General features: G+C 30.3%; 4 protein-coding genes and 2 long non-coding RNA genes across 6 annotated transcripts; 3 read left to right on the forward strand and 3 right to left on the reverse strand.

Moving 5' to 3' along the window:
* The first annotated feature begins 4,827 nt into the window (after positions 1 to 4,827).
* On the forward strand, positions 4,828 to 6,090 carry LOC136774855 (uncharacterized). The gene is made up of 6 exons (XM_066729335.1): positions 4,828 to 4,933; positions 5,016 to 5,084; positions 5,172 to 5,342; positions 5,431 to 5,696; positions 5,766 to 5,871; positions 5,960 to 6,090. The coding sequence occupies exons 1-6, from the start codon at positions 4,828 to 4,830 to the stop codon at positions 6,088 to 6,090; spliced, it is 849 nt and encodes a 282-aa protein (XP_066585432.1).
* Positions 6,091 to 6,188: 98 nt separating this feature from the next.
* LOC136774857 (putative nuclease HARBI1) lies at positions 6,189 to 20,420 on the reverse strand. The gene is given in 4 exon segments (XM_066729336.1): positions 6,189 to 6,716; positions 6,783 to 7,030; positions 20,015 to 20,163; positions 20,227 to 20,420. Coding segments are annotated over 4 exon segments (1,119 nt in total).
* LOC136774811 (uncharacterized) lies at positions 7,065 to 9,730 on the forward strand. Its single transcript, XR_010822857.1, has 5 exons — positions 7,065 to 7,620; positions 7,683 to 7,907; positions 8,152 to 8,360; positions 8,424 to 8,492; positions 8,555 to 9,730. It is a non-coding gene; the product is annotated as an uncharacterized lncRNA (long non-coding RNA).
* On the reverse strand, positions 13,349 to 15,874 carry LOC136774816 (uncharacterized). The gene is made up of 5 exons (XR_010822861.1): positions 15,459 to 15,874; positions 15,172 to 15,396; positions 14,719 to 14,927; positions 14,587 to 14,655; positions 13,349 to 14,524 (listed from the first exon to the last, which is right to left on the reverse strand). It is a non-coding gene; the product is annotated as an uncharacterized lncRNA (long non-coding RNA).
* LOC136775199 (uncharacterized) lies at positions 17,695 to 19,540 on the reverse strand. Its single transcript, XM_066729773.1, has 4 exons — positions 19,416 to 19,540; positions 19,158 to 19,355; positions 18,408 to 18,848; positions 17,695 to 17,801 (listed from the first exon to the last, which is right to left on the reverse strand). Exons 1-4 carry the CDS (start codon positions 19,534 to 19,536, stop codon positions 17,695 to 17,697), a joined length of 867 nt encoding a protein of 288 aa, XP_066585870.1. The 5' UTR covers positions 19,537 to 19,540.
* Positions 20,421 to 20,663: 243 nt separating the features above from the next.
* On the forward strand, positions 20,664 to 25,375 carry Rtel1 (Regulator of telomere elongation helicase 1). Its single transcript, XM_066729613.1, has 11 exons — positions 20,664 to 20,858; positions 20,922 to 21,345; positions 21,417 to 21,672; positions 21,751 to 22,325; positions 22,388 to 22,594; positions 22,670 to 22,832; positions 23,171 to 23,428; positions 23,499 to 23,738; positions 24,455 to 24,952; positions 25,023 to 25,167; positions 25,243 to 25,375. Exons 1-11 carry the CDS (start codon positions 20,726 to 20,728, stop codon positions 25,308 to 25,310), a joined length of 2,967 nt encoding a protein of 988 aa, XP_066585710.1. The 5' UTR covers positions 20,664 to 20,725; the 3' UTR covers positions 25,311 to 25,375.
* Positions 25,376 to 25,721: the final 346 nt, after the last annotated feature.

Consider the following 25,721-nt stretch of genomic DNA (forward strand, 5'->3'; position numbering starts at 1 on the left):
ATACTAACAAACTGCAACTATACTAACCACCCTTTATTTCAGATTTTCCCTTCCAGCTTCCTTACTTCCGAAGTGCAGTATCCCCAATCATGGAGTCGGAGCAATTCTACATCAAGGGACCAGCCAAGGTATACTGCACAAGGGGTGCCCGCATCGTGCTAAATGGAGATGTTGCCAGCCCGGGGCTCATTTGTCATCGATGCTTCAACATTAAAGATCCGGAGCTGCAGCAGTTATACAGTTGGGTGCAGAAATCTTGCGTCAGGCGAGGGGTACTAGGGAACTGAGGAGAGAGGGGTTATCTAGGGAATTATTGTCGGCACCGTAGAATTCTAGTGTTGTCCTTCTCTTTCACAGTTGCGCCATGTTGACAAATTTTAGTATCTGTCAAATTAACTGGATTAACCTCAATTAACCTGTTATCGAAGCTTTGAAGAAGATTGACAATTTTTTAAAATTGAAATAATGACAACGATAGGAAAGACATAAATAAATAATGCAAAGGAAGAAGATATCAGATGAGTATTAATTATAATAAAGAATTGTAAAAGTAATTGTAAATTGTAAAGGAAATATGCTTTGTGGTTATTTAACTTTTGTTACAGGGATTAAAACTTCTTTCTGACAAGACGATTATTAGAAAGCAGTATTTTTCTCCTGTTTAATGGAAAAATTTCTATTATTGAGTACTCTGACGTGGCGCAGTCATCCTAACACTTTCAAACTACATATAATATTGAAAGTGGTAACGTCTACCTATCAAAAGGAAAAGAAGTTTTATTATAAGTTCATAATAATAAGATAATTTATTTTTTATTGTTTTTAGTGGTTGAATTTTGTTAAATTATAATATAAAATTTACATATATTTATATCATACAGCATATATATTATAATAATTTTTTTTTATTTTTTTAGATTCAAGTGCATGAGGAAATGCTTTTACGCATACCCTAGCCTTGGCAGACTAGGAATATGTGGAAAGACCCCATTAAAGGTCAAGACTCTCCTGGAGGGAGTGGTTTTTTGGTTGTCTTGAGAGAGACATCCTCAACCAAGCCGCCACCTCCAGGAATACCCACTAAAACCCTCTGCACCATCTGAAAGTAGGAAACCAACAAGAAACATTACGATTAATAATGTGTAAGCTCGTTGGACTCATGCTAATATTTTAAAGCATACCCATTTGTTGTGATGACCTCATGGAGTCGACATGGCACAGAAAGAACTAAATGCTTTGCTACACTTTCTAATCCGTCAATTAATAGTAGATATATGAATTAGCAGAGCTGTTCGGCAATATTTTCTAAATTTTTTCCTTATTTCTACAAGCAGTAGCCTTTCTCCTTTTAATTAATATTTAATGATTATCTGACATGTTTTATCTTGATTTTTTTGAGAAACACTTATAAAACTTTCTACAATGTTTAAGCAAATCAAATGACAGACTAATATGAGTGATTATTATAATTATTGTTATAAGAAAATAAAATTACAAACTGCTTGCTTTATTCACTTGTTTTTTTGTTTAACCTTATTATAAAACTCCTTAACTGCTTTTGGAAAAATTCAGTGCAAAATATGTGTGATAACAGTATAAATTTAATTAAAAGGGGAAAGGCAATTGGTTTGTGGGAGGCAGGAAAAAGCTCCGAACATATTGCTGAACAGCTACAGCTTCATAGATCTACCATTAACAGGTGGATCAAAAAGTATGGTGAAGAGGGATATGAAGGTCTAATGGATAAAGGAAGTAATAATAAAAGGCCTAGGAAAACAACTCAAGAACAAAACAGGCATATTGTGAGTGTCATGAACGAGGATCCGTTTCGACCTTCGTCTACTGTGCTAAACGAATTGGATGTTAATATATCCCGATGGACTGTGCGAAGAAGATTAAACGAGGCAGGAATTCATTGCCACCCTGCAGCACATAAAATTAAATTGAGCGACCAACATCGACAGCAAAGAATAGGATTTGCCTTAGAATATCTGTCTAAAAACGAAACTTTCTGGGAAGATGTCATCTGGACAGATGAAAAAGTTTTTCAGTCCAGCGAAGATGGCAGGATACATGTTTGGCGACCGGTTAAAGCAAGATATGAAGACAGATATGTGTTACCTATGAATCGAAGTAACCGAATAAGTGTAGCTTATTGGGGATGGATGTCCAAACATGGTGTAGGTGATCTAGTTGAAATAGATACCAAAATGAACTCGATTGTGTACACAAACATGTTAGAAAACTATATGCTTCCAAGTGTACGAAGAAGATATCCGATTGAGGATGTACCCACCATCAAGTTCATCCAAGACAATTCCAGTGTACATACATCCAATATAACAAGACAGTGGTTTGCTAAGCATCCAGACATTGAAAGAATTAATTGGCCAGCCAAATCACCAGATTTAAATCTGATTGAAAACATTTGGGGAATTATTGTTAAACGCTGGAGGCCAGAAAATGAAAGATCAAAAGAAGCACTGAAAGCGCATGTAACAAGAATGTGGGACGAGCTTTCAAATCAGCCACATATATGTGAAAATTTAGTTCTTTCTGTGCCATGTCGACTCCACGAGGTCATCTCAACAAATGGGTATGCTTTAAAATATTAGCATGAGTCCAACGAGCTTACACATTATTAATCGTAATGTTTCTTGTTGGTTTCCTACTTTCAGATGGTGCAGGGGGTTTTAGTGGGTATTCTTGGAGGTGGCGGCTTGGTTGAGGATGTCTCTCTCAAGACAACCAAAAAACCACTCCCTCCAGGAGAGTCTTGACCTTTAATGGGGTCTTTCCACATACTCCTAGTCTGCCAAGGCTAGGGTATGCGTAAAAGCATTTCCTCATGCACTTGAATCTAAAAAAATAAAAAAAAATTATTATAATATATATGCTGTATGATATAAATATATGTAAATTTTATATTATAATTTAACAAAATTCAACCACTAAAAACAATAAAAAATAAATTACCTTATTATTATGAACTTATAATAAAACTTCTTTTCCTTTTGACAGGTAGACGTTACCACTTTCAATATTATATGTAGTTTGAAAGTGTTAGGATGACTGCGCCACGTCAGAGTACTCAATAATAGAAATTTTTCCATTAAACAGGAGAAAAATACTGCTTTCTAATAATCGTCTTGTCAGAAAGAAGTTTTAATCCCTGTAACAAAAGTTAAATAACCACAAAGCATATTTCCTTTACAATTTACAATTACTTTTACAATTCTTTATTATAATTAATACTCATCTGATATCTTCTTCCTTTGCATTATTTATTTATGTCTTTCCTATCGTTGTCATTATTTCAATTTTAAAAAATTGTCAATCTTCTTCAAAGCTTCGATAACAGGTTAATTGAGGTTAATCCAGTTAATTTGACAGATACTAAAATTTATCAACATGGCGCAACTGTGAAAGAGAAGGACAACACTAGAATTCTACGGTGCCGACAATAATTCCCTTGATAACCCCTCTCTCCTCAGTTCCCTAGTACCCCTCGCCTGACGCAAGATTTCTGCACCCAACTGTACCATGTGCGGGAACACATCCAGATCTCGAGGTCCACTCCTTCGGAGAAGATAAGGTGCTTCGAATGCAAAAAGGAGATATATTCCATCTATCCCCGATGTTCGAGTTGCCTCATGTGCTTCATAATAGACAATTGGTGTAACAATTGCATGGCACAGGACCCCATGTACAGTTTCCATAAAGTGTGTAACATATGCGAAACATATATAGACAATCCTAGGGACGAATGTCCCCGCTGTGTTAAATACATTCTGGAGAAGCGAACTAGGCGTATAGAAGCGGAAGAGAAGGCCGGGATAGTAAACCCGGAAACTAGCTGTAATTCCGTAGTTAATGATAAGTAAAAGCCTTCGGGGCGAGCAATGGGCCCCCTGACCCCATTTTCATAAGAGAATTCTTCTAATTCTCTTATTATCCCAGGGGGGGAGGTGTAACGTCGGTAACGTCTCTCTCTTCCTCTGGGAGCATATACTATGGCAACCAACCGATCTCAACGAAATAGTGGGGGGAACTAAGTCATGCGCCTTAGTTCAGCGCGCACCCCCCACTCCAAGGGTCAGAGAGCCCAGCGCTAGGTTAAGGAAACATAGCAATTAAGTTTAGATAATTCATTCATTCTAATTACTTCTTTAAACCAAGTCGCACTGTTTTCTCCAAAATCGATTTGTACTAATTTCTTTTGTACTACTTGTATCCAGTATTATAATTAATACTTACTTCATTATTTTACCTAATTGTAATCCTATCTCTATTATAATTATATTATTTGATAATCTCGAAAAGTGGGCTTAGTGTCAATATTTCTCTCATCCTTCCATCACCATCATCAACGAGGAAGCCTTTTCTCAACGTACAAGGTATATATCTCTGAACTTTCCATCTACCCAACGTTTCGAATCGCGACCGGTCCCGGGCAAACTAGTCTAACGTATAGTGCCCGAAACGGTAATTCTGCGAACAGCACGGGGTTTTGTACAGTAAATTCAGCCCCGCGAATCAGGACGTTACACCTGTCCGCCAAAGACACGCAGGATCATCCTAGGGATTTTTCTCTTTCGCGTGTGGCAGTGGCATCACTGCTGTCCAATCCGAAATAATCACAATCCGATTACTAAACGTAAACATCCAGTGAACGTAAACGTCCACAGAGGGTGTATTCCGAACCAAGCTGCTCGGCTAATGATTTGTTTTTGAAGGTTGGTAATGGTAAGCCAAGCCGAAAGGTGTTCCGAACCTTGCCTGACCCGGCAAAATGATTATGCTTTAAGTTAAATTTGTATGTTAAATATGTCTGGAAGTTCTGGAAAAGTGTTTATACAGCTTATGGAAGAAAATAATAACGTTGTATATGATTTTTTAGTAACCGAAGAAATTTATTCTTTAATTTGTAATGGTAAATGCCTATATTAATTTTTATGTAAAATTTGTATGTCATTTAATAATTTTATTTTGTTTTTAAAATACTCTTGGTTTAGATCCATCATATGCCAAACAATTTTTACAAAAGCACAAGAAAATGGCAATTTCCAAAAGTCAAGAGGAGAGTATGTGCCAATTTTTTATTTAACAATGTTTACAAATATATGGAAGTATATAAGTTTATTTTTGTTTATCGTATTTCATATTTATAGATTTAGCAAGTACATCTGAAAAATCAAATACAGAGGAGGTTCAAAGCACAGAGCTACAAGAGGAGATAAATAGACAACAAATGTTTTGCATATCCACTGATATATCTAACCAAGAAAATGAGGAGGAGAATGTGGATGATCCGGAACCCAGTTGCAGTAATATTAGTTCAGGTTTAAACATTAAAAAATATATATATTTATATATATATATGTTCTTTAATTAACGCTAGGCTGATTCCATGTATTTGTTCATGCTTAGATAGGAATGTTAGACATCATTGGTCACTAAATGAGACAAAATTATTATTGCACATATTCTCAGAAATTAACGAAAAGATACAAACTAAAAAACTTACTTATTCTAATGCATGGAAAAGTGTTGCAGCACAGATGAAAGCATATAAATATTTTTTTACACCATCGCAGTGCTGTGCTAAAATTGAAAACTTAAAAAAAATGTATAAAAATATTGTTGACCATAACCGACAAAGTGGAAATTCACGTAAAACAATGGAAAATTTTGACGTAAGTTCTATAAAAAGTAAGATAAGGTGTGTATTGACATTTTAGTATTAAATGTATTCTTTTTTACAGATATTAGATAAAATATTCGGTAAAATGCCATACATCAATCCTGTTTCGACTGCTGGAACAAGTATTCCTCTTAGTCAACATTTGGAAGATAATAGATTCAACAAAGGTAATTAATGATTATATTATTTTGCTGAGCGCTTAATACTTTCTCTGAAGAATTTCAAATGCAATTAAAGTTGTTGATAAATTTTCAGGTTGTAAGCGAATCTCAGTGAATGATCTATTAAGTGAAATCGTAGAGCTTAAAAAAAAGAAACTTGAAATAGATAAAAATTACAAGCAAGAAAAATTAAATATACTAAAAGATATTAAAGATAAATTATAGGTAATTTTAAGTGGACCAGGATACAAAATACAATTTTACTATTATGTTTAAACATTAATATTCTATTTTCAAATATTATAAAGTTGTTCTAAAACAAATTATACATTTCTCAAAGAATACAAATTACTTTTAATTTCATCACGCTTACAAACACCTTCTTCTTTTTGCTCTCTTGTAATTTCTAATGGTCCTTGATCTTCAACATCATCCATAACCAGAATTGGATAGCTTATTTCATCGCCTCTTAATAGACATACATTATGAAGCACAGTGCAAGCAATAATGTAAAAAGGTATTAGGTCTGTCCTCCTCATTGGTAGTTTATCCAGAAGAAACCTCCATCGTCCTTTTAAAAGACCTATTGCTCGTTCTACAATTATTCTACTTCGAGATAACACATGATTAAAATGTGTTTCTTGAGGAGACAAGTGGCCATTATCCTTGTATGGGACCATTACACATTTTTGGATTGTATAAGCTGAGTCCCCAATCAGGTGTTTATTACCAAAATAATTATCCATGCATCTTTGTTGGACTCCAGAATATTTAAAACTTCTCATGTCATGGACTGAGCCAGGCATACCAGCATAACAATGAATAAACTCCATTTTTTCATTACAAATTACCTTTGGAGAAAATAATTTCAACAAATATAATAAAATTACAATATGTTACTTTCAAATATGTCTTACTTGTAGTTGTATAGAGTGAAAGCCTTTTCTGTTGACATAAGCATTTGAATTTTCTTTTGGAGCTGCGATTCTCACATGCGTTCCATCGACAATTCCAATTACTCCTGGAAATCCATATTTTACTGCTATAGCATTAGAAGTAGCCTCTACTTCTTCTAATGTTGGCCAACGAATAAAAAAGTTTCGTAGCTGACATAAGGCTCTGACCACTCTTTTCACAGCTCGCCAAGCTGTTGCATTACCAATGACTATGTTTCCATTAGGGTTTAAACTGGGTTCGGGTTGGGATAGAGTTGGGCTACGGTTAGCGTAACTCCAATGGAAACGCTTAAGGTTTATGACGAGTTACCCAAACTAAATCCTCTGGTAGTGGGTCAATTGTCCTACTTTTCTCTAGTGACAAGATGGCGTCGACGGTAACACTTTCCATGAGGTGAACACAATCTATGTTGTCAAATGAATTGCAGAAAATATAGGGCTTAAAGATCAGTCATGTGTTTCCGGTGGGTACAGTGTAGCGAAAAGAATATCATGAACTGTCAAAATTCGAAGATTTTGAAGACGATAATAATATTTATAAATATTTATGGAATGTTCATTTATTCAAATTAAGAGGAGAATTATAGGAAAAACACAATTTCAGATGAGTAACTCAATTCACATAAAAATAAAATAAAAGTTTACTCTAAATAAAGAATGTTTACTTTGCCTTAATTTTACTTTTTAAAGATAAAGCGCATGGAATAATTGGTTTTTATTCACATATTATGGGTCTGACTCTTTTATTGAGATTATATAAAGAAGCACTTTAGCTTATCGTACAAGGATAAAAGGACAGGTAACCTTGTTTTCAATTATAGTCATACAGTATAAATACCTTCACTTCTAAATAATTTACAGCGGATATAGAAGATAATTGTTGTTGCTCCTGTTCCCCCCAGCAGAGCATCAGTATATACAGAGCGGCTAAGCACAAATCATTAACTGATGTACCATAGTTTGCTTAATGGGATAATCCACCAACATTTTATAGAGCCATGATCGAAGTTGAAAAATATACAAAGTTAAAACTTTAAAAAAAGAATACATATGTTGAGCAATTATTCAGATGGCTTAACATTAGTGGTATGAAAATGGATACATTCATAAATTAGCTTTTTATAAAAATGTTAACTTTAAGATATAATTTTGAGACACATTACTCTAACAATGTCAGTAGGGAAGTGCTATTCAGTGGTCTAGGGATACATTATACATATGATAACTAAATATTTTGTTGATGTAGGGTGAAATATGAGAGTTTTCATACGTATTTCAAAAGTGTTGCAGAGGTTTTCTCTCTACTATAAATTTTATTTATTTTTTATAGAATTGAGGATGGAATTGCTGTAAATATATTGTCTATCATATTTTATGGAGCAAAGCTGTACGCAGCAAACCTATGTTAAAGTTATGGTATAATTGGAGAATACAGATTCTACAACAAAGGACATAGTAGTGGAGAAACTGCGTGAATTTATTCCTATTTGCTATAATCAATTAATTATTCCCTTCGCAGTACCCAGTATTTGAGTAGCGGTAAGTTATTGTAGTTAGAAAAGTATTATTCTTATTATTTCTTTTTTAATTCTCTTATTTTAGATACTATGAGCGCACAAGGTTAAAGCTGATAAGTTTGAAAATATTAAACGTGATTCACAAAAGATACCGGTATGTAATGATTCTATACAGAAATGAAACCTCCATTTTTGTCAATACTTCTTTTTTTATAGGTTTATATCTTAAATCTAGTTTGTGTAAACTATTCAATATATTGATACAGCTCATCAAGAAATAAGGTATTAAAATGAAAGGGAAGAATCAAAAAGATGTAAGGATAAGAAACAACAAAATTTATTTTATATCTTATACCTTAGAAGAGATATATATAAAAAAGAAAATAGTTAGAAATGAACACTGACAAAAGGGAGATTATAATATTTTTAAGGAAAAATGTATCTGGAGTTGAAGAGAAAAAGAGATCGACAGATTAAAGGAAAATATTAAAAAATGTAATAGGAAGAAATGAGAAGAGCAAATAAGAGATAGCTAGATACAGGGAGGGGGAGGGGGATATTATATAGAGCTTTATAGTTTACATGTTGCAACACGAAGAAGTACAAGAATGATGGAATGGAATAGAAAAGGATGGATCAGAAGGGAAGAAGGATTAGATGTAGATTGACGAAGCAACGGGTGGAATATGAAATTAAGGATACATTACTGTATTGAAAATAGAACGAAATAAATAGAATGACAAACGGTTGTAAGGTGTAGGCTACATAGTGAACGAAATATAAGAAAGTTGATGCTGTGTGCAGGGAAAGCAGGAATGAAAATTGAGAGAGCTCTTGGCAAAAATGTTGTTAGAAGGGAGGATTAGACTTAAAAATAAAAGTGAGGAAACTATTAAGAGAAGAGGAAAGAATTGATGGATAGAAAAATCATACATGTAATTAGTATAGTAGATACAATAATATAGAAAGAAACAGTTGTAGATGCAAGTATGAATGGAAAATATTGAATAAAAGATTATGTATAAGCGTAATGAAACAATTGGAAAATAAATACATCAGTAGATTGTATGTACATAAAGTATTAATTTATTTTTTTAGAAGGAGAATCTTTATAACTCTTTGCAGGAGCTAGTAGAATTTATATAAATGCAATTGAAACTTATGTTACAATGGAGTAAATCAAAGTTAAAAATAACTATATTGAATAGCCTGACGAAAAACTTCTTTACTATATTTATAAATGGAATTATTTTCATGCTAATTAAAATTTTATTTCAGATTGAATGAATCCTTGATTAAAATATCTCTAATTTTTTTCATTAAAAGTTTGTTCTGATATACTGATGTAGATAAAAACTCGTCAATTTGTCTAATTTTTGACTCATCGCTCATTGTTTGTAATCTATTTAATTTTTCCCAGCTTTCCTTTAACCATAAATCAAAATTTGTTGTACACTTCCGTCTGTTGGTGGTAGTAATAACCAAACCATTATTTAGTTGGCTTATTTGTATAACCGTTTTGATGATCAAGTCTTTTAATTTCACTGCAGATTTAAAAATATTTTAACTTTGTGTTTAATAATAGATGAAAAGATTACTTACATATAAATTTATAAAGTGTTGGCCTATGTCTCATCATCTCGTTTAAAGACTTATGATAGCGTTCTTGATTGTTGTTCGTTCGCCGTTCACATTGAAAAACGCTAAGTACATTGGCATCGACTTTTTTCATCCAGAAATCCTCAATATATCTTATTAGCTTTATAAATTGAACGATTTCTTTTAAATCATTACTGGCGTTAATGTTATTTTTTATGATTTCAAATCCAGTTTTAATGTAGGATGAAGGCAGCAGTGGTAAATTAAACAATTTCCTTAATAGAAAAATTCCCTTTATGTGAACTTTTACTGATTTCCCTTTTAAAATACTGTAGATTTTTAATTTCTTTGCGTATTTCCTAACATTCTGAAAGCAAAAATATTAGTTCCGGTTGCTTAGGTTTAACACATAAAAGTTATACTTACATACACATAATGAAAATAACATCCCATTAATGTACAGTGTGGAAAAACAGTTTTTATTGCATTTTGGAGTGCAAATTCGTAATCAGAAATTATCTTGGAAACGTTTAAATCTTTAAGAACAGAATCCTTTAAATACCTAAATAACCGAATATATTCGATTTCAGTTCTTCCGCTCATTAAAACCCATATACACGGTAGAAACTTAAATATTTAAAATTCATTAATTAATTGAATTGAATTATAAAGTTGAAAAAGGGTCGGTATTGCATACAAAAATATAACATTACTTTATTATTTATTCTACCCATAATTGTCACCAATTGAGAAATTCCAATTAATTTGGGCATTGAATAAAATGTTCCATCAATGCTATATTCATCACTTTTCACAAACATTCTTATCAATTTAACGTCATATAAAATTACTTGACAAGATGCGTCTAATTGTACAACATCAATTGCGATGTAGTGATTTTCTTTATCAATATTAAATTGTAAGGCTTGCATCCATATTTCATTCATCTGAATGAGACCTATATCACTCAGTTTCTTTGGATTAAAAGGACAAGTTTGATGTCTTTTCCGTTTTAGAGTACTTCTTAAATATTTCAAACTTAGAAATTTGGATGCTTCGATATGTCTATATTTCAATTAATTGAGGAAAAAATGAACCATTGAAAAAAAATTTGAATGTACGTAGTGTTACAATTATATTTTATAGTTTATATTGTCAGCTTACTCTTTAGATTTATAGTCATAAGCCTCTTTAAGCGAAATAGGGACAGTTTTCACGCAATGGTATAGATCCTCACGAAACGAGGCGCTTTTTAAAAACTTTCTATCTTTATCGTGATTATGATTTTTAATGGGATAAAATTGATTTCGTACTAATTTCCCGCTTCCGCGGCATTCACGCAATTTGCATTTCAGGTAACTACCAAAAGAAAAATTATATTAAATATTTGCTTTCATTATTCTTAAAAACATAAGTATATACTTACGTTACTTCATTTCCAGCTTTGTCTATTTTCTTCACGTTTTTGTAATAACAAAAACCATCGTCATATATAATTTTTGTCGTTTTATAATGGTTCATTTTGGTAAAGATGAGAAATTGCGCTGATTATTCTAATAAGTTGACACATATTATGACAATTGCAAGTTTCGCACATATCATTTGTTTATAAGCGCATTGGAAATTGTCATAATATGTGTCAACTTATTAGAATAATCAGCGCAATTTCTCATCTTTACCAAAATGAACCATTATAAAACGACAAAAATTATATATGACGATGGTTTTTGTTATTACAAAAACGTGAAGAAAATAGACAAAGCTGGAAATGAAGTAACGTAAGTATATACTTATGTTTTTAAGAATAATGAAAGCAAATATTTAATATAATTTTTCTTTTGGTAGTTACCTGAAATGCAAATTGCGTGAATGCCGCGGAAGCGGGAAATTAGTACGAAATCAATTTTATCCCATTAAAAATCATAATCACGATAAAGATAGAAAGTTTTTAAAAAGCGCCTCGTTTCGTGAGGATCTATACCATTGCGTGAAAACTGTCCCTATTTCGCTTAAAGAGGCTTATGACTATAAATCTAAAGAGTAAGCTGACAATATAAACTATAAAATATAATTGTAACACTACGTACATTCAAATTTTTTTTCAATGGTTCATTTTTTCCTCAATTAATTGAAATATAGACATATCGAAGCATCCAAATTTCTAAGTTTGAAATATTTAAGAAGTACTCTAAAACGGAAAAGACATCAAACTTGTCCTTTTAATCCAAAGAAACTGAGTGATATAGGTCTCATTCAGATGAATGAAATATGGATGCAAGCCTTACAATTTAATATTGATAAAGAAAATCACTACATCGCAATTGATGTTGTACAATTAGACGCATCTTGTCAAGTAATTTTATATGACGTTAAATTGATAAGAATGTTTGTGAAAAGTGATGAATATAGCATTGATGGAACATTTTATTCAATGCCCAAATTAATTGGAATTTCTCAATTGGTGACAATTATGGGTAGAATAAATAATAAAGTAATGTTATATTTTTGTATGCAATACCGACCCTTTTTCAACTTTATAATTCAATTCAATTAATTAATGAATTTTAAATATTTAAGTTTCTACCGTGTATATGGGTTTTAATGAGCGGAAGAACTGAAATCGAATATATTCGGTTATTTAGGTATTTAAAGGATTCTGTTCTTAAAGATTTAAACGTTTCCAAGATAATTTCTGATTACGAATTTGCACTCCAAAATGCAATAAAAACTGTTTTTCCACACTGTACATTAATGGGATGTTATTTTCATTATGTGTATGTAAGTATAACTTTTATGTGTTAAACCTAAGCAACCGGAACTAATATTTTTGCTTTCAGAATGTTAGGAAATACGCAAAGAAATTAAAAATCTACAGTATTTTAAAAGGGAAATCAGTAAAAGTTCACATAAAGGGAATTTTTCTATTAAGGAAATTGTTTAATTTACCACTGCTGCCTTCATCCTACATTAAAACTGGATTTGAAATCATAAAAAATAACATTAACGCCAGTAATGATTTAAAAGAAATCGTTCAATTTATAAAGCTAATAAGATATATTGAGGATTTCTGGATGAAAAAAGTCGATGCCAATGTACTTAGCGTTTTTCAATGTGAACGGCGAACGAACAACAATCAAGAACGCTATCATAAGTCTTTAAACGAGATGATGAGACATAGGCCAACACTTTATAAATTTATATGTAAGTAATCTTTTCATCTATTATTAAACACAAAGTTAAAATATTTTTAAATCTGCAGTGAAATTAAAAGACTTGATCATCAAAACGGTTATACAAATAAGCCAACTAAATAATGGTTTGGTTATTACTACCACCAACAGACGGAAGTGTACAACAAATTTTGATTTATGGTTAAAGGAAAGCTGGGAAAAATTAAATAGATTACAAACAATGAGCGATGAGTCAAAAATTAGACAAATTGACGAGTTTTTATCTACATCAGTATATCAGAACAAACTTTTAATGAAAAAAATTAGAGATATTTTAATCAAGGATTCATTCAATCTGAAATAAAATTTTAATTAGCATGAAAATAATTCCATTTATAAATATAGTAAAGAAGTTTTTCGTCAGGCTATTCAATATAGTTATTTTTAACTTTGATTTACTCCATTGTAACATAAGTTTCAATTGCATTTATATAAATTCTACTAGCTCCTGCAAAGAGTTATAAAGATTCTCCTTCTAAAAAAATAAATTAATACTTTATGTACATACAATCTACTGATGTATTTATTTTCCAATTGTTTCATTACGCTTATACATAATCTTTTATTCAATATTTTCCATTCATACTTGCATCTACAACTGTTTCTTTCTATATTATTGTATCTACTATACTAATTACATGTATGATTTTTCTATCCATCAATTCTTTCCTCTTCTCTTAATAGTTTCCTCACTTTTATTTTTAAGTCTAATCCTCCCTTCTAACAACATTTTTGCCAAGAGCTCTCTCAATTTTCATTCCTGCTTTCCCTGCACACAGCATCAACTTTCTTATATTTCGTTCACTATGTAGCCTACACCTTACAACCGTTTGTCATTCTATTTATTTCGTTCTATTTTCAATACAGTAATGTATCCTTAATTTCATATTCCACCCGTTGCTTCGTCAATCTACATCTAATCCTTCTTCCCTTCTGATCCATCCTTTTCTATTCCATTCCATCATTCTTGTACTTCTTCGTGTTGCAACATGTAAACTATAAAGCTCTATATAATATCCCCCTCCCCCTCCCTGTATCTAGCTATCTCTTATTTGCTCTTCTCATTTCTTCCTATTACATTTTTTAATATTTTCCTTTAATCTGTCGATCTCTTTTTCTCTTCAACTCCAGATACATTTTTCCTTAAAAATATTATAATCTCCCTTTTGTCAGTGTTCATTTCTAACTATTTTCTTTTTTATATATATCTCTTCTAAGGTATAAGATATAAAATAAATTTTGTTGTTTCTTATCCTTACATCTTTTTGATTCTTCCCTTTCATTTTAATACCTTATTTCTTGATGAGCTGTATCAATATATTGAATAGTTTACACAAACTAGATTTAAGATATAAACCTATAAAAAAAGAAGTATTGACAAAAATGGAGGTTTCATTTCTGTATAGAATCATTACATACCGGTATCTTTTGTGAATCACGTTTAATATTTTCAAACTTATCAGCTTTAACCTTGTGCGCTCATAGTATCTAAAATAAGAGAATTAAAAAAGAAATAATAAGAATAATACTTTTCTAACTACAATAACTTACCGCTACTCAAATACTGGGTACTGCGAAGGGAATAATTAATTGATTATAGCAAATAGGAATAAATTCACGCAGTTTCTCCACTACTATGTCCTTTGTTGTAGAATCTGTATTCTCCAATTATACCATAACTTTAACATAGGTTTGCTGCGTACAGCTTTGCTCCATAAAATATGATAGACAATATATTTACAGCAATTCCATCCTCAATTCTATAAAAAATAAATAAAATTTATAGTAGAGAGAAAACCTCTGCAACACTTTTGAAATACGTATGAAAACTCTCATATTTCACCCTACATCAACAAAATATTTAGTTATCATATGTATAATGTATCCCTAGACCACTGAATAGCACTTCCCTACTGACATTGTTAGAGTAATGTGTCTCAAAATTATATCTTAAAGTTAACATTTTTATAAAAAGCTAATTTATGAATGTATCCATTTTCATACCACTAATGTTAAGCCATCTGAATAATTGCTCAACATATGTATTCTTTTTTTAAAGTTTTAACTTTGTATATTTTTCAACTTCGATCATGGCTCTATAAAATGTTGGTGGATTATCCCATTAAGCAAACTATGGTACATCAGTTAATGATTTGTGCTTAGCCGCTCTGTATATACTGATGCTCTGCTGGGGGGAACAGGAGCAACAACAATTATCTTCTATATCCGCTGTAAATTATTTAGAAGTGAAGGTATTTATACTGTATGACTATAATTGAAAACAAGGTTACCTGTCCTTTTATCCTTGTACGATAAGCTAAAGTGCTTCTTTATATAATCTCAATAAAAGAGTCAGACCCATAATATGTGAATAAAAACCAATTATTCCATGCGCTTTATCTTTAAAAAGTAAAATTAAGGCAAAGTAAACATTCTTTATTTAGAGTAAACTTTTATTTTATTTTTATGTGAATTGAGTTACTCATCTGAAATTGTGTTTTTCCTATAATTCTCCTCTTAATTTGAATAAATGAACATTCCATAAATATTTATAAATATTATTATCGTCTTCAAAATCTTCGAATTTTGACAGTTCATGATATTCTTTTCGCTACACTGTACCCACCGGAAACACATGACTGATCTTTAAGCCCTATATTTTCTGCAATTCATTTGACAACATAGATTGTGTTCACCTCATGGAAAGTGTTACCGTCGACGCCATCTTGTCACTAGAGAAAAGTAGGACAATTGACCCACTACCAATCCTCTTTTACAGTGCTACCAACATTGCATTGTCGAATTTACATATTGAGGTAGAATGAACAAAGGTCATAAGGGGATATTATTTAACTTCATTAGACAAAAATTTTGGACTGCAGATATTTTTAGAAAAGTGAAAGAAAAATTTAATTGCTGTAGCACCTATAAAAGAAGTTTTCAGCAGCTTTTAGATAAATTTAAAGCTATGAAAAGTAAGTAAATATTTTTTCTTTTACGTTTTGCAGCAATTAAAATATTTTATGAAATATATTTTTAATTAAAGTGAGTTTAATTATATTATAGACCAGTATTAGGCAAGCAGTTTTAATAGTTCTAAGGGCGGGGCAAGAGCTGCAGAAAAATCAAGAGCTTCATGAATTATTTGGTCACAGACCAACAGCAAATCAATGCGAAATTGATTCTAACAATTTATTGTATACTAGTGTATATGATGGATGCCTTAGCATTAGCCATGGTTTCAAATCATTTTTATAACATTAATAGACTTTTTGTTCTGTTTAAAAAACGGCACCAACGTGGAAAAAAAATTATGCTCAACAGCATCCTAAAATTAATAAATCCAAATTCTTACATGTTTGGGCAATTAATTGCTATTACCAATTTAAGAAGATCTCCACGAATATGGAGCAAGATTCGAAGCTCACATTTTTGGGAAGACATAATATTAAATGAGTTTACAGATGAAGATTGGGTTGAATCATTTAGAATGAAGAAAATTGTTTTTTATTACATAGTGAATACTCTTAAAAACAGTCTGCAAAATGCAGCATTAACTAAACGAGAACCTATATCTGTGGAAAAGGCTGTTGCGATTACAGTGTTCTACTTGGCAAGTTGTTGCGAAATGAGAGTTGTAGGCAACTTATTTGGTGTTTCTAAAACATCTGTGTGGCCATGTCTCCACTTTGTTGTTAATGCCATTAATAAAGTACTAGGACCAATTTGGATAAAAATGTATACTGAAGCTGAATGCGCAATGATTGCTGAAGTATACAAAGAACGATCTTACATTCCCCAACTGATAGGAGCTATAGATGGGACCCATATTCCACTGACACCACCCAGTGAAGGATATAGAGATTGTATTAACCGGAAAGGTTGGCCTTCAATAATTCTGCAAGCGGTTGTTGATCACACACAAAGGTATAAGTTTAATAAAAATAATATATTTTTAAGTACGAAGTACAGACATGTTTGATCTACATTTATGTAAACAAAAAGTTTATTTGTATTGGAAAACGTTACTTTAGTTATTAAATTTCTTTTTAGATTTAGAAATATAAATTGTCAAGCACCAGGATCATCCCATGATGCAGCGGTTTTTAAGGAATCTAATTTATTTAAATTTAACAAGGATGTAATACCACAGGTATGTTATGTATTTTTTGTATGCCAATAGATTTTTAGTCCTGTAAAAGTATTCATAATTTCAAATTTTAATTTCATATATTTTTTGCAGAATTGCATAACTTTAAATGGTTGTACAATACCATACATGATTATAGGAGATCCAGCTTATCCTTTATTGCAATGGTTAATAAAAGGATACACAAAAAATCATCACTTAACGCCAGAAGAAGAATCATTTAACGTGCATCTAAACAGTGCACGTGTAGACATAGAAATTGCATTTGGCAGATTGAAAGCACGTTGGCGTCGCATAATGAAAAAAGTTGAACTCCATTATACATTTGTGCCAGATGTGGTATAAACTTGTTGCATTCTTCATAACATTGTTGAATCTCATAAAGAAGAATTTAGATATTCTTGGATGAATGAATTTAATAATGTAGAATTCATTTTTCCACAACCAAATGACCACAGATCACTTAATGAAGATAATGTAAATGCTACAGAAATTAGAGAAGTGTTAAAAAATTATTTAACACAATTTCCATTAAGACGATCGTTCAGATAAATAAAAATGTTAATACAGGATGGCTCATCTTTAAATACCAATTTTTAAGCTGTAATATGTTTAAAAAAAATACATTCTAATAATGAAAAAAGGCCTCAAGATAGAATTTAGGGATTCATAGTAATCGTCGCATATGTCATTTTACTTTTATATTGCCTATTAAGAGACTTAAAGTATAAGAAATTTTATTGTTTTAAATACAAATGTTTAATTTATTAAAGTTATAAAAATAATAAAAGTCTTATAATAATACAGCCATATATATCTATATGTTATTTAACATAAAATAAACTTTCATACATCTGTTTTCTTAAAATAACGTAATTTTCACAACAATCATTTTTTATGAGTATATGTGGATTCAAATATAAACTGTAATGATAACGTAATTCAAACAAACACAAGAGAATAATTAATAATAAGTAGAAAAACAATTTAAATTATTTCACTTTCTTGTAGGTAACACATTTTCAAACCTAATTAAGGTATGTAAAATCAGTATTTTCTTCTACACCATTACAATTTAACATTTATATACCTGAATTTTCATTCATGATTGCAGAATGATTTACTGAATTTACATGCAGTGGTGAAAAATTATTTAGCTTTTGCAGGCCATTTAACAAAATATTAGTCTGTTGACTGCAAATATTATTAAATTCAGTCATTATATTTTTATCCATTTCGCGTTGTTCTAAAATTAACTTCTCGATGCATTTATCTTGTGACTGTATAATTTTTTCAGCAAAATCGCTCATTACATTTCTTAATCCTGATTTAGGATTCTCACGTTTTTTTAAATTACGGTTTTTATCGACCTGCTTCTTTCTTTTACTATCACAGTCTTGAAAAGAGTCATCTACAGTAATTGGTCGAGGATCATCTACTGCTTCTTCATCATTAGATTCGCTTAATAATGTGGAAAAGCTACACATTTTTCTCTTGTTTGTGCAGGTTGCATTACTAACAAAGATTTCATCTGAAAGATACATATGTACTATTCAATTATTCATTTTATTTAATAAGACAAAAATAATATAAAAGTGAATTAAGGCAGATCAAATTAATTATGGTTTCAATTATTACTTTAAGCAAAATATTATTAAACTGATTTAAATAAGTTTTTATTCTCAAATATTAGAATTGTTGATATTTAAAACTATCTATAATATGTAAATAAGTATTAAAACTATTTAAACTTATTTGTTAAAATTAATAGTTTACAAAAGTTATTACACATTCTTTGCGGATTTTCAACTGGACTCTAAATAAAATAATATAGCCGTACCTGCAACCTGTATTTCTGAAGTTTCACTTGTGGATTCTGATGAATTAGTTGGCGATAGAGTTGAATCAATTCCGCAATGATTTGCTGTTGGTCTATGACCAAATAACTCATGAAGCTCTTCATAAAATAAGCAGCCTGATTTTTCTGCAGCTCCTGTCCCGCTCTTTGAACAGTTAAATCTGCTTACCATATACTGCTCTATAAAATAATCATGCCCACTTTAATTAGAAATATAATTAATAAAATGTATTTACTTACTTTTCATAGTTTTAAATTTATCTAAAAGTTGCTGAAAACTTCTATTATATATGCCACTACTATTAAATTTTTCTTCCACTTTTTTAAAAATATCTGCAGTCCTAAATCTTTTGCCATCCATTAAGCGGATGACATTTATTTCTTTAATCACGTTAATGAAATATTCAATTTCTTTATAACTCCAAATTTTCCTTTTCCCTACATTTTCTTTTTCTTCCATTTTTTTTCTCTTCCTAATTTTAATGAAATAAATACTCAGTTAAAATCCTCAAATCTCCTTTTTCAACAATAATTTTAATGAACTTTACTTAAAGAGTGATGAATAAAGTTAAATAATATCCCCTTGTGACCATTTTTACATTCTACCTCAATATGTAAATTCGACAATGCAATGTTGGTAGCACTGTAAAAGAGGATTTAGTTTGGGTAACTCGTCATAAACCTTAAGCGTTTCCATTGGAGTTACGCTAACCGTAGCCCAACTCTATCCCAACTCTAACCCAGTTTAAACCCTAATGGAAACATAGTCAATGTTAAATTTGGTTACTACGGACGTAAATAACAATAAATAAGTAGATTTATATATAAATTATTAACACATTAATTATTTAGTGTAAATACTCATCTGTATGAATCAAAAGTTATGTAGAGTTGTTTCTCTGCTGAAATAACTGGTCCATCATTATTTATATTTTTTAAATGTGGCTTTAAAATATCCAATAAGAAATAAAAAGTAGACCGGTGCATTCTGTAATTATAGGAATGTTTAAGTTATTAATAGCAAAATATCTTTCATATATCTATAAATTACCGGAAATGTCTCTTAAACTCTTCATCATGGTAAGCATAAATTACATTCTCCATGAGATTAATTACTCTTGGTCTACTTTCTTTAGGATAATTTACGTTTTTGAAAATAAATTCAATTTCTTCCATGTCGCTGTCACTATCATCAGAGCTTGATAAAATAGTGTCAAGCAGTACAACTTTAGCTCCTCTGTTCATTTTTATAATATATCTGAAAAAAAGATTTTTTAAAGTAAAATATTTTATTATTTTATATTATTTGTTTACTACCAGACTCCTTTGTAAAGTTATATTAGCTTAAGTGTATTTTGTCCAGTTAGGTTCGGAACACCTTTCGGCTTGGCTTACCATTACCAACCTTCAAAAACAAATCATTAGCCGAGCAGCTTGGTTCGGAATACACCCAGAATCCCAGCATTGGTATCGTCAAGAAGTGGAAAGCAGTGGAAAGTAACCTTTTAAAACTGCTGTTAGGGCATAGTTTTATACATTATTCATAAAACATGCCAAATAGAGAAATCAATGGAGTTATTGTTAATTTTCCATTTGAACCATATCCTGTACAAGAGGAGTACATGGCAAAAGTAATAGAATGTTTACAAAATAATAAACATGGAGTTTTAGAATCACCAACAGGTATTGAGATTGATTAAAAATGGTTTAGTAGAATATAATATTTTAAAAAAAGTTTATTTATAGGTACTGGAAAAACACTATGCTTACTTTGTTCCTCGTTGAGCTGGCTAATTACTAAAAAAGCACAGATGCAAGCACAATCAATAACAGGTGCCACTGAAAGAGAAAATTTTGGTGGTCATTTTTTTAAGCAATTAAGCAGAACTCTTGATAAGGCTGCTGGTGCTCCTGAACTTTCTCCAAATTTTGGCTGGATAATGCCAAAAATTATTTATGCTTCACGAACTCATTCTCAGCTTTCTCAAGCTATGCAAGAATTAAAAAGAACATCGTACAAACATGTTACAACAGCTATTTTGGGGTCAAGAGATCAATTGTGTATTCACCCAGAGGTTTCAAAGGAGATAAGTAGTTATAACAAAGTACACCTATGTCATGTTAAAGTAAAAGGAAGAACATGCAATTATTACAATAATGTTGAAAGCAGGTTATTATAAAACAAAAAATTATATTATTTTTTATACTTGTATAAATAAAAACAATTTACTTATTTTTTAGGAAAGATGACCCTCTATTTAAAGAGGAAGTTTTAGATATAGAAGATTTAGTAAAAGTAGGGCAGAAACTAAAATGTTGTCCTTATTTTCTTTCTAGAGAATTAAGACAAAATGCAGATATTACATTTATGCCGTATAATTATTTATTAGATCCAAAAACAAGAAAATCACAAGGAATAGACTTGCAAAGCAATATAATTCTTTTAGATGAGGCACACAATATAGAAAAAATATGTGAAGAAGCTGCTTCGTTACAAGTAATAAACAGAAAAATTACTTTCAGGAAGTTAGTTGAAATTAAACTATCATCAAACAATTGTTTTCTTTTATTTCAGATTAGTAGCACAGATGTAGCAAATTGTATTGATGAAATAACTTCAGTGATGAAGGGTATGGTCAATAATTCTGAAGAGCAAAATGATTTTCTTTCAGAAAATCAAAACTTACAAAAAGATTTCACATCTGAAGATTTATGTATTTTAAAAGTTATGTTTCTTGAATTGGAGAAAACTATTGATGCAATTGTAATTAAAAATTCTGATCAGGGAGAAACATTTCCTGGTGCATATATTTTTGAATTATTAGAAAAAGCTGAATTAACTGTTGGTAAAGAACAATTTGTAGCTGAAAAGTTGGATAAAATAATTCTTTATCTCTCTACAACTAATAACTCTCCATTTGCTAATAAGGGAAATGCATTACAAAAATTTGTTGATTTACTGAAAAGTGTGTTTAGCTATGGTGCATCAGCATTGCGCTATAAAGATAAAATTAAAGAATGTTATAAAGTGCATATTCAATTTGAAGAGTATAAGAGAACTGGTAAGAAGGACATTTGGGAAAAACAGAGAAAAATTAATAAAACTAATGGAAAACTTATTAGTTATTGGTGCTTCAGCCCTGGCTTTGGGTAGGAATTAGTTTACAAATCTTTATTCAACTGTTTATTATATTAATATTGTTTTATTATAGGATGCAGCAATTAGTGGACCAAGGTGTCAGGTCTGTGATTTTAACAAGTGGGACACTATCACCTTTAAAACCATTTATTTCAGAACTTGAAATACCTATAGATGTGCAATTAGAAAATCCTCATATTGTTACTGGTAAGCAAATCTGTGTTGGAGTACTCAGTAATGGTCCAGATGGTTTTCTACTTAATTCATCTTTCAACACTAGGTATTATCATAAGTTATTTTTATTGAATTTTAAATTTTAATAATATGTTATAAAGTAATTAAATATATATTACAGAAATGATCCAAGATACATAGCTTCTCTTGGCAGAACAATTTATAATTTTAGTGTATTGATTCCTCATGGTTTATTGATATTTTTTCCATCGTATCCAATTATGAACAAATGTAAAGAAGAATGGCAGAATCTAGGTTTATGGACTCAAATAAATAGTAGGAAGGTATTCTCAAACCTTAGCTGCAGTACCTTATTCAACTTACGATTTTACAGTACATTAGTTGGCTTAATTCAGCTTTCTCAATTTCACATACCTTTTGATATAAAGCATCAATTTTAAAATCCTTTAATTTGTATACTAAATTTCAAGAAAAATAAGGATATATGAAAATGCTCTAATTATGCCAGCATCTGAGGTATTTTAGAAAAACTTAAGTTATAGTGAATTTCAAACTTTAAATACCATATACATGCTGAGCCTTCCTAATCTAGTTTTGTAACTAAAGGTTTCTTATCAAAAATAAAAAGTGATTCCTCTAGTAATTTTTCTCTTTCTAATAGCCAATATATGTCGAGCCTCAATCTAAGGATGGATTTCAAAACATTATGAATGAATACTATCGGAAAATACACAATCCAAATTCTAAGGGAGCAATTTTTATGGCTGTATGTAGAGGGAAAGTTAGTGAAGGATTGGATTTTGCTGATATGAATGGTAGAGCTGTATTAATTACTGGGCTTCCATTTCCACCTTTAAAGAATCCACGAGTTATTTTGAAGCAAAAATATTTGGAGGAAATGAGGAAAAAGGATAAAAATGTAAGCATTGTTCCAATTACCAAAATATGAAGTTTGTTTTAAAATTTAATTAAAATTTAATTATCTTCAGGGTTTAACAGGACAGCAATGGTATCAGCTTGAAGCCTCAAGAGCAGTTAATCAAGCGATCGGTAGAATAATAAGGCATATAAATGATTATGGAGCCATAATTTTATGTGATTGCAGATTTGAAACTGGCAGCTTTCAAAAAGAATTATCAGCTTGGCTTAGGCCTCATATAAAAAAATTTACTAACTTTGGAATGATTACTAAAGAATTACGAGAATTTTTCAGATATACAGAATATACTGTAAGTGTAAGACAAGATGTGTGAAAAAGATTGGACTTTGAATATCTAAAAAATCCTATTTTACACAAAATGTGTTAAGAATATATTTTTAGTACATTTCGAGATCTATCAGCTGGTAATCTGAATTTTATCTTAAAGGGTTTGTTGAATGAAATATTAAGGTACTCATAAGGTTTTTAAATTAAGACCTGTAATTTTTATACTTATTTTAGAATATGCTTCCAAAAGATTATAAACACTATAATTATCATTATTTCATAGAATCTAAACTGTTCTGAGATATTTATATTTAGTATAATAAATATATGGGAGTACCTTCAAATGTTATGAGTGAAGCGGTCATACATTATTTCAGTGTATGATGCATGCTTGCATGCTATATTTTAAAGCTAATTTTTTCGTAAATGTTTTAGTTACATCCTAAATTAATAGTCTTTAGAAACTCTTGGACGGATGTAACTTCAACAAATGTAATATTAGATGCAGGGTTTGTTTTACAAAATTTATGGTAATTTTTATGTTCTTCACCACTCTAGCCGAGGTAAATCAATTTCCTTATTTAGTAACATTTTTGAAAATATTAAAAATATCTTAACACATTTCTTGTAAAATACTTAGTTTTTTAGGATATTCAAAGGTTACTTTTTTATACATTTTATATGGTTCTGTACATTTTTGCCCCTTAAGCTTTTATTTGTAGATTAATTTGTTTTTAGTTACCTCAACCAAAAGGTAGTAAACATGTTAGAAATACTGACTATTCATTGTCTCTTGCTACATCCAATTTTAACACTGGCTCAACAAAAAAGAAAAAAGTTTTATCATCTAAGGTAACTGAAAATTCGTTAGAAGAAGATATATTTTCACCAGATCAATATTATAATAAAAACAATGAATTAACGCCAAAAAAAGAACTAGATATAAAAAATATTTCAAAACTGTTTGAATCTGAATCAAGGTCTGTGATCAATTTTAATTCTTGTAAATCAAGCGAAACTTCTAAAAATAAGGAATCAATGAAAGATACTTTTGAGCCTCTATTAAAGAAAAGAAAAATGAAGATGCTTCCTGTGGAATGCAATTTCAATTCTTCCCAGCCTTCAACATCGGCCATTCAACAGGTCAATATGTTGCAATTAAGTGATGAACAGTCTGAAGATAAAGAATTTAAAGCAATCAATACAAAATCTTTAGGCAAATCATATTTAAAAGATGTAAGTTTTAAAAAAGAATTATTTTGCTTTTATGGTTTAATATAATTTCTAAGAATTATATATTTTATAGGTAAAAAAATTTCTATCTCAAGAAGATTTTAAATTATTTTCAACTATGATACACACTTATACAAAAAATGCCAATTTTGACCAACTTATAAGGGCTTTGGAAAAACTTTTTCCCCTAAACGGAGAGTTGCAACATTTATTTATAGGTACTAGTATGTAAATCTATAGCCCATAGGGCCTTAACGTATATATACATTTAAAATAAAAACTAATTTTTTCAGGCTTTAAGAGTTTCATGAAAAAGAATCATATTTTATTATTTGATAATTACATTCATAAAAATAAGTGAACAAAGACTGATTGAAGTATTTTTGTTTCTTACTGTTATTTATACAATTACATAATACTCTAAATGTATATTAATGTTTAGTAGCAGATTTTACATTCCATGAAAGTAAACTTTTTTTAATTGTGTGTACTATGCAATTGAAACCAGTAAATATTTATATTTAGTATCTGCAATTTTTTTATTATTCTCTTTACTTACAAAATTTAATTTAAGTTAGAAATAAATCTACGAAAATCTAATTTGCCCTATAACCTTTTCTATTTGCGAGTTAGTTTCCTATGCTGTATAACGTAATTTTTTAATGATTATTATAGTAATATTCATTAAATTGTTACTTTTAAATGTTTTATGTACACAAAAGAAAATTTTTTTATTTCATTAGGTCTATAAATGCTGAGAAAATTAGGAAAG

This window comes from Prorops nasuta, unplaced genomic scaffold (genome assembly GCF_024137725.1).
Source record: "Prorops nasuta isolate Cenicafe-Biocafe unplaced genomic scaffold, Cenicafe_Pnas_1.2 PNAS00007, whole genome shotgun sequence".
In the NCBI taxonomy this organism is placed as follows: Eukaryota; Metazoa; Arthropoda; class Insecta; order Hymenoptera; family Bethylidae; genus Prorops; species Prorops nasuta.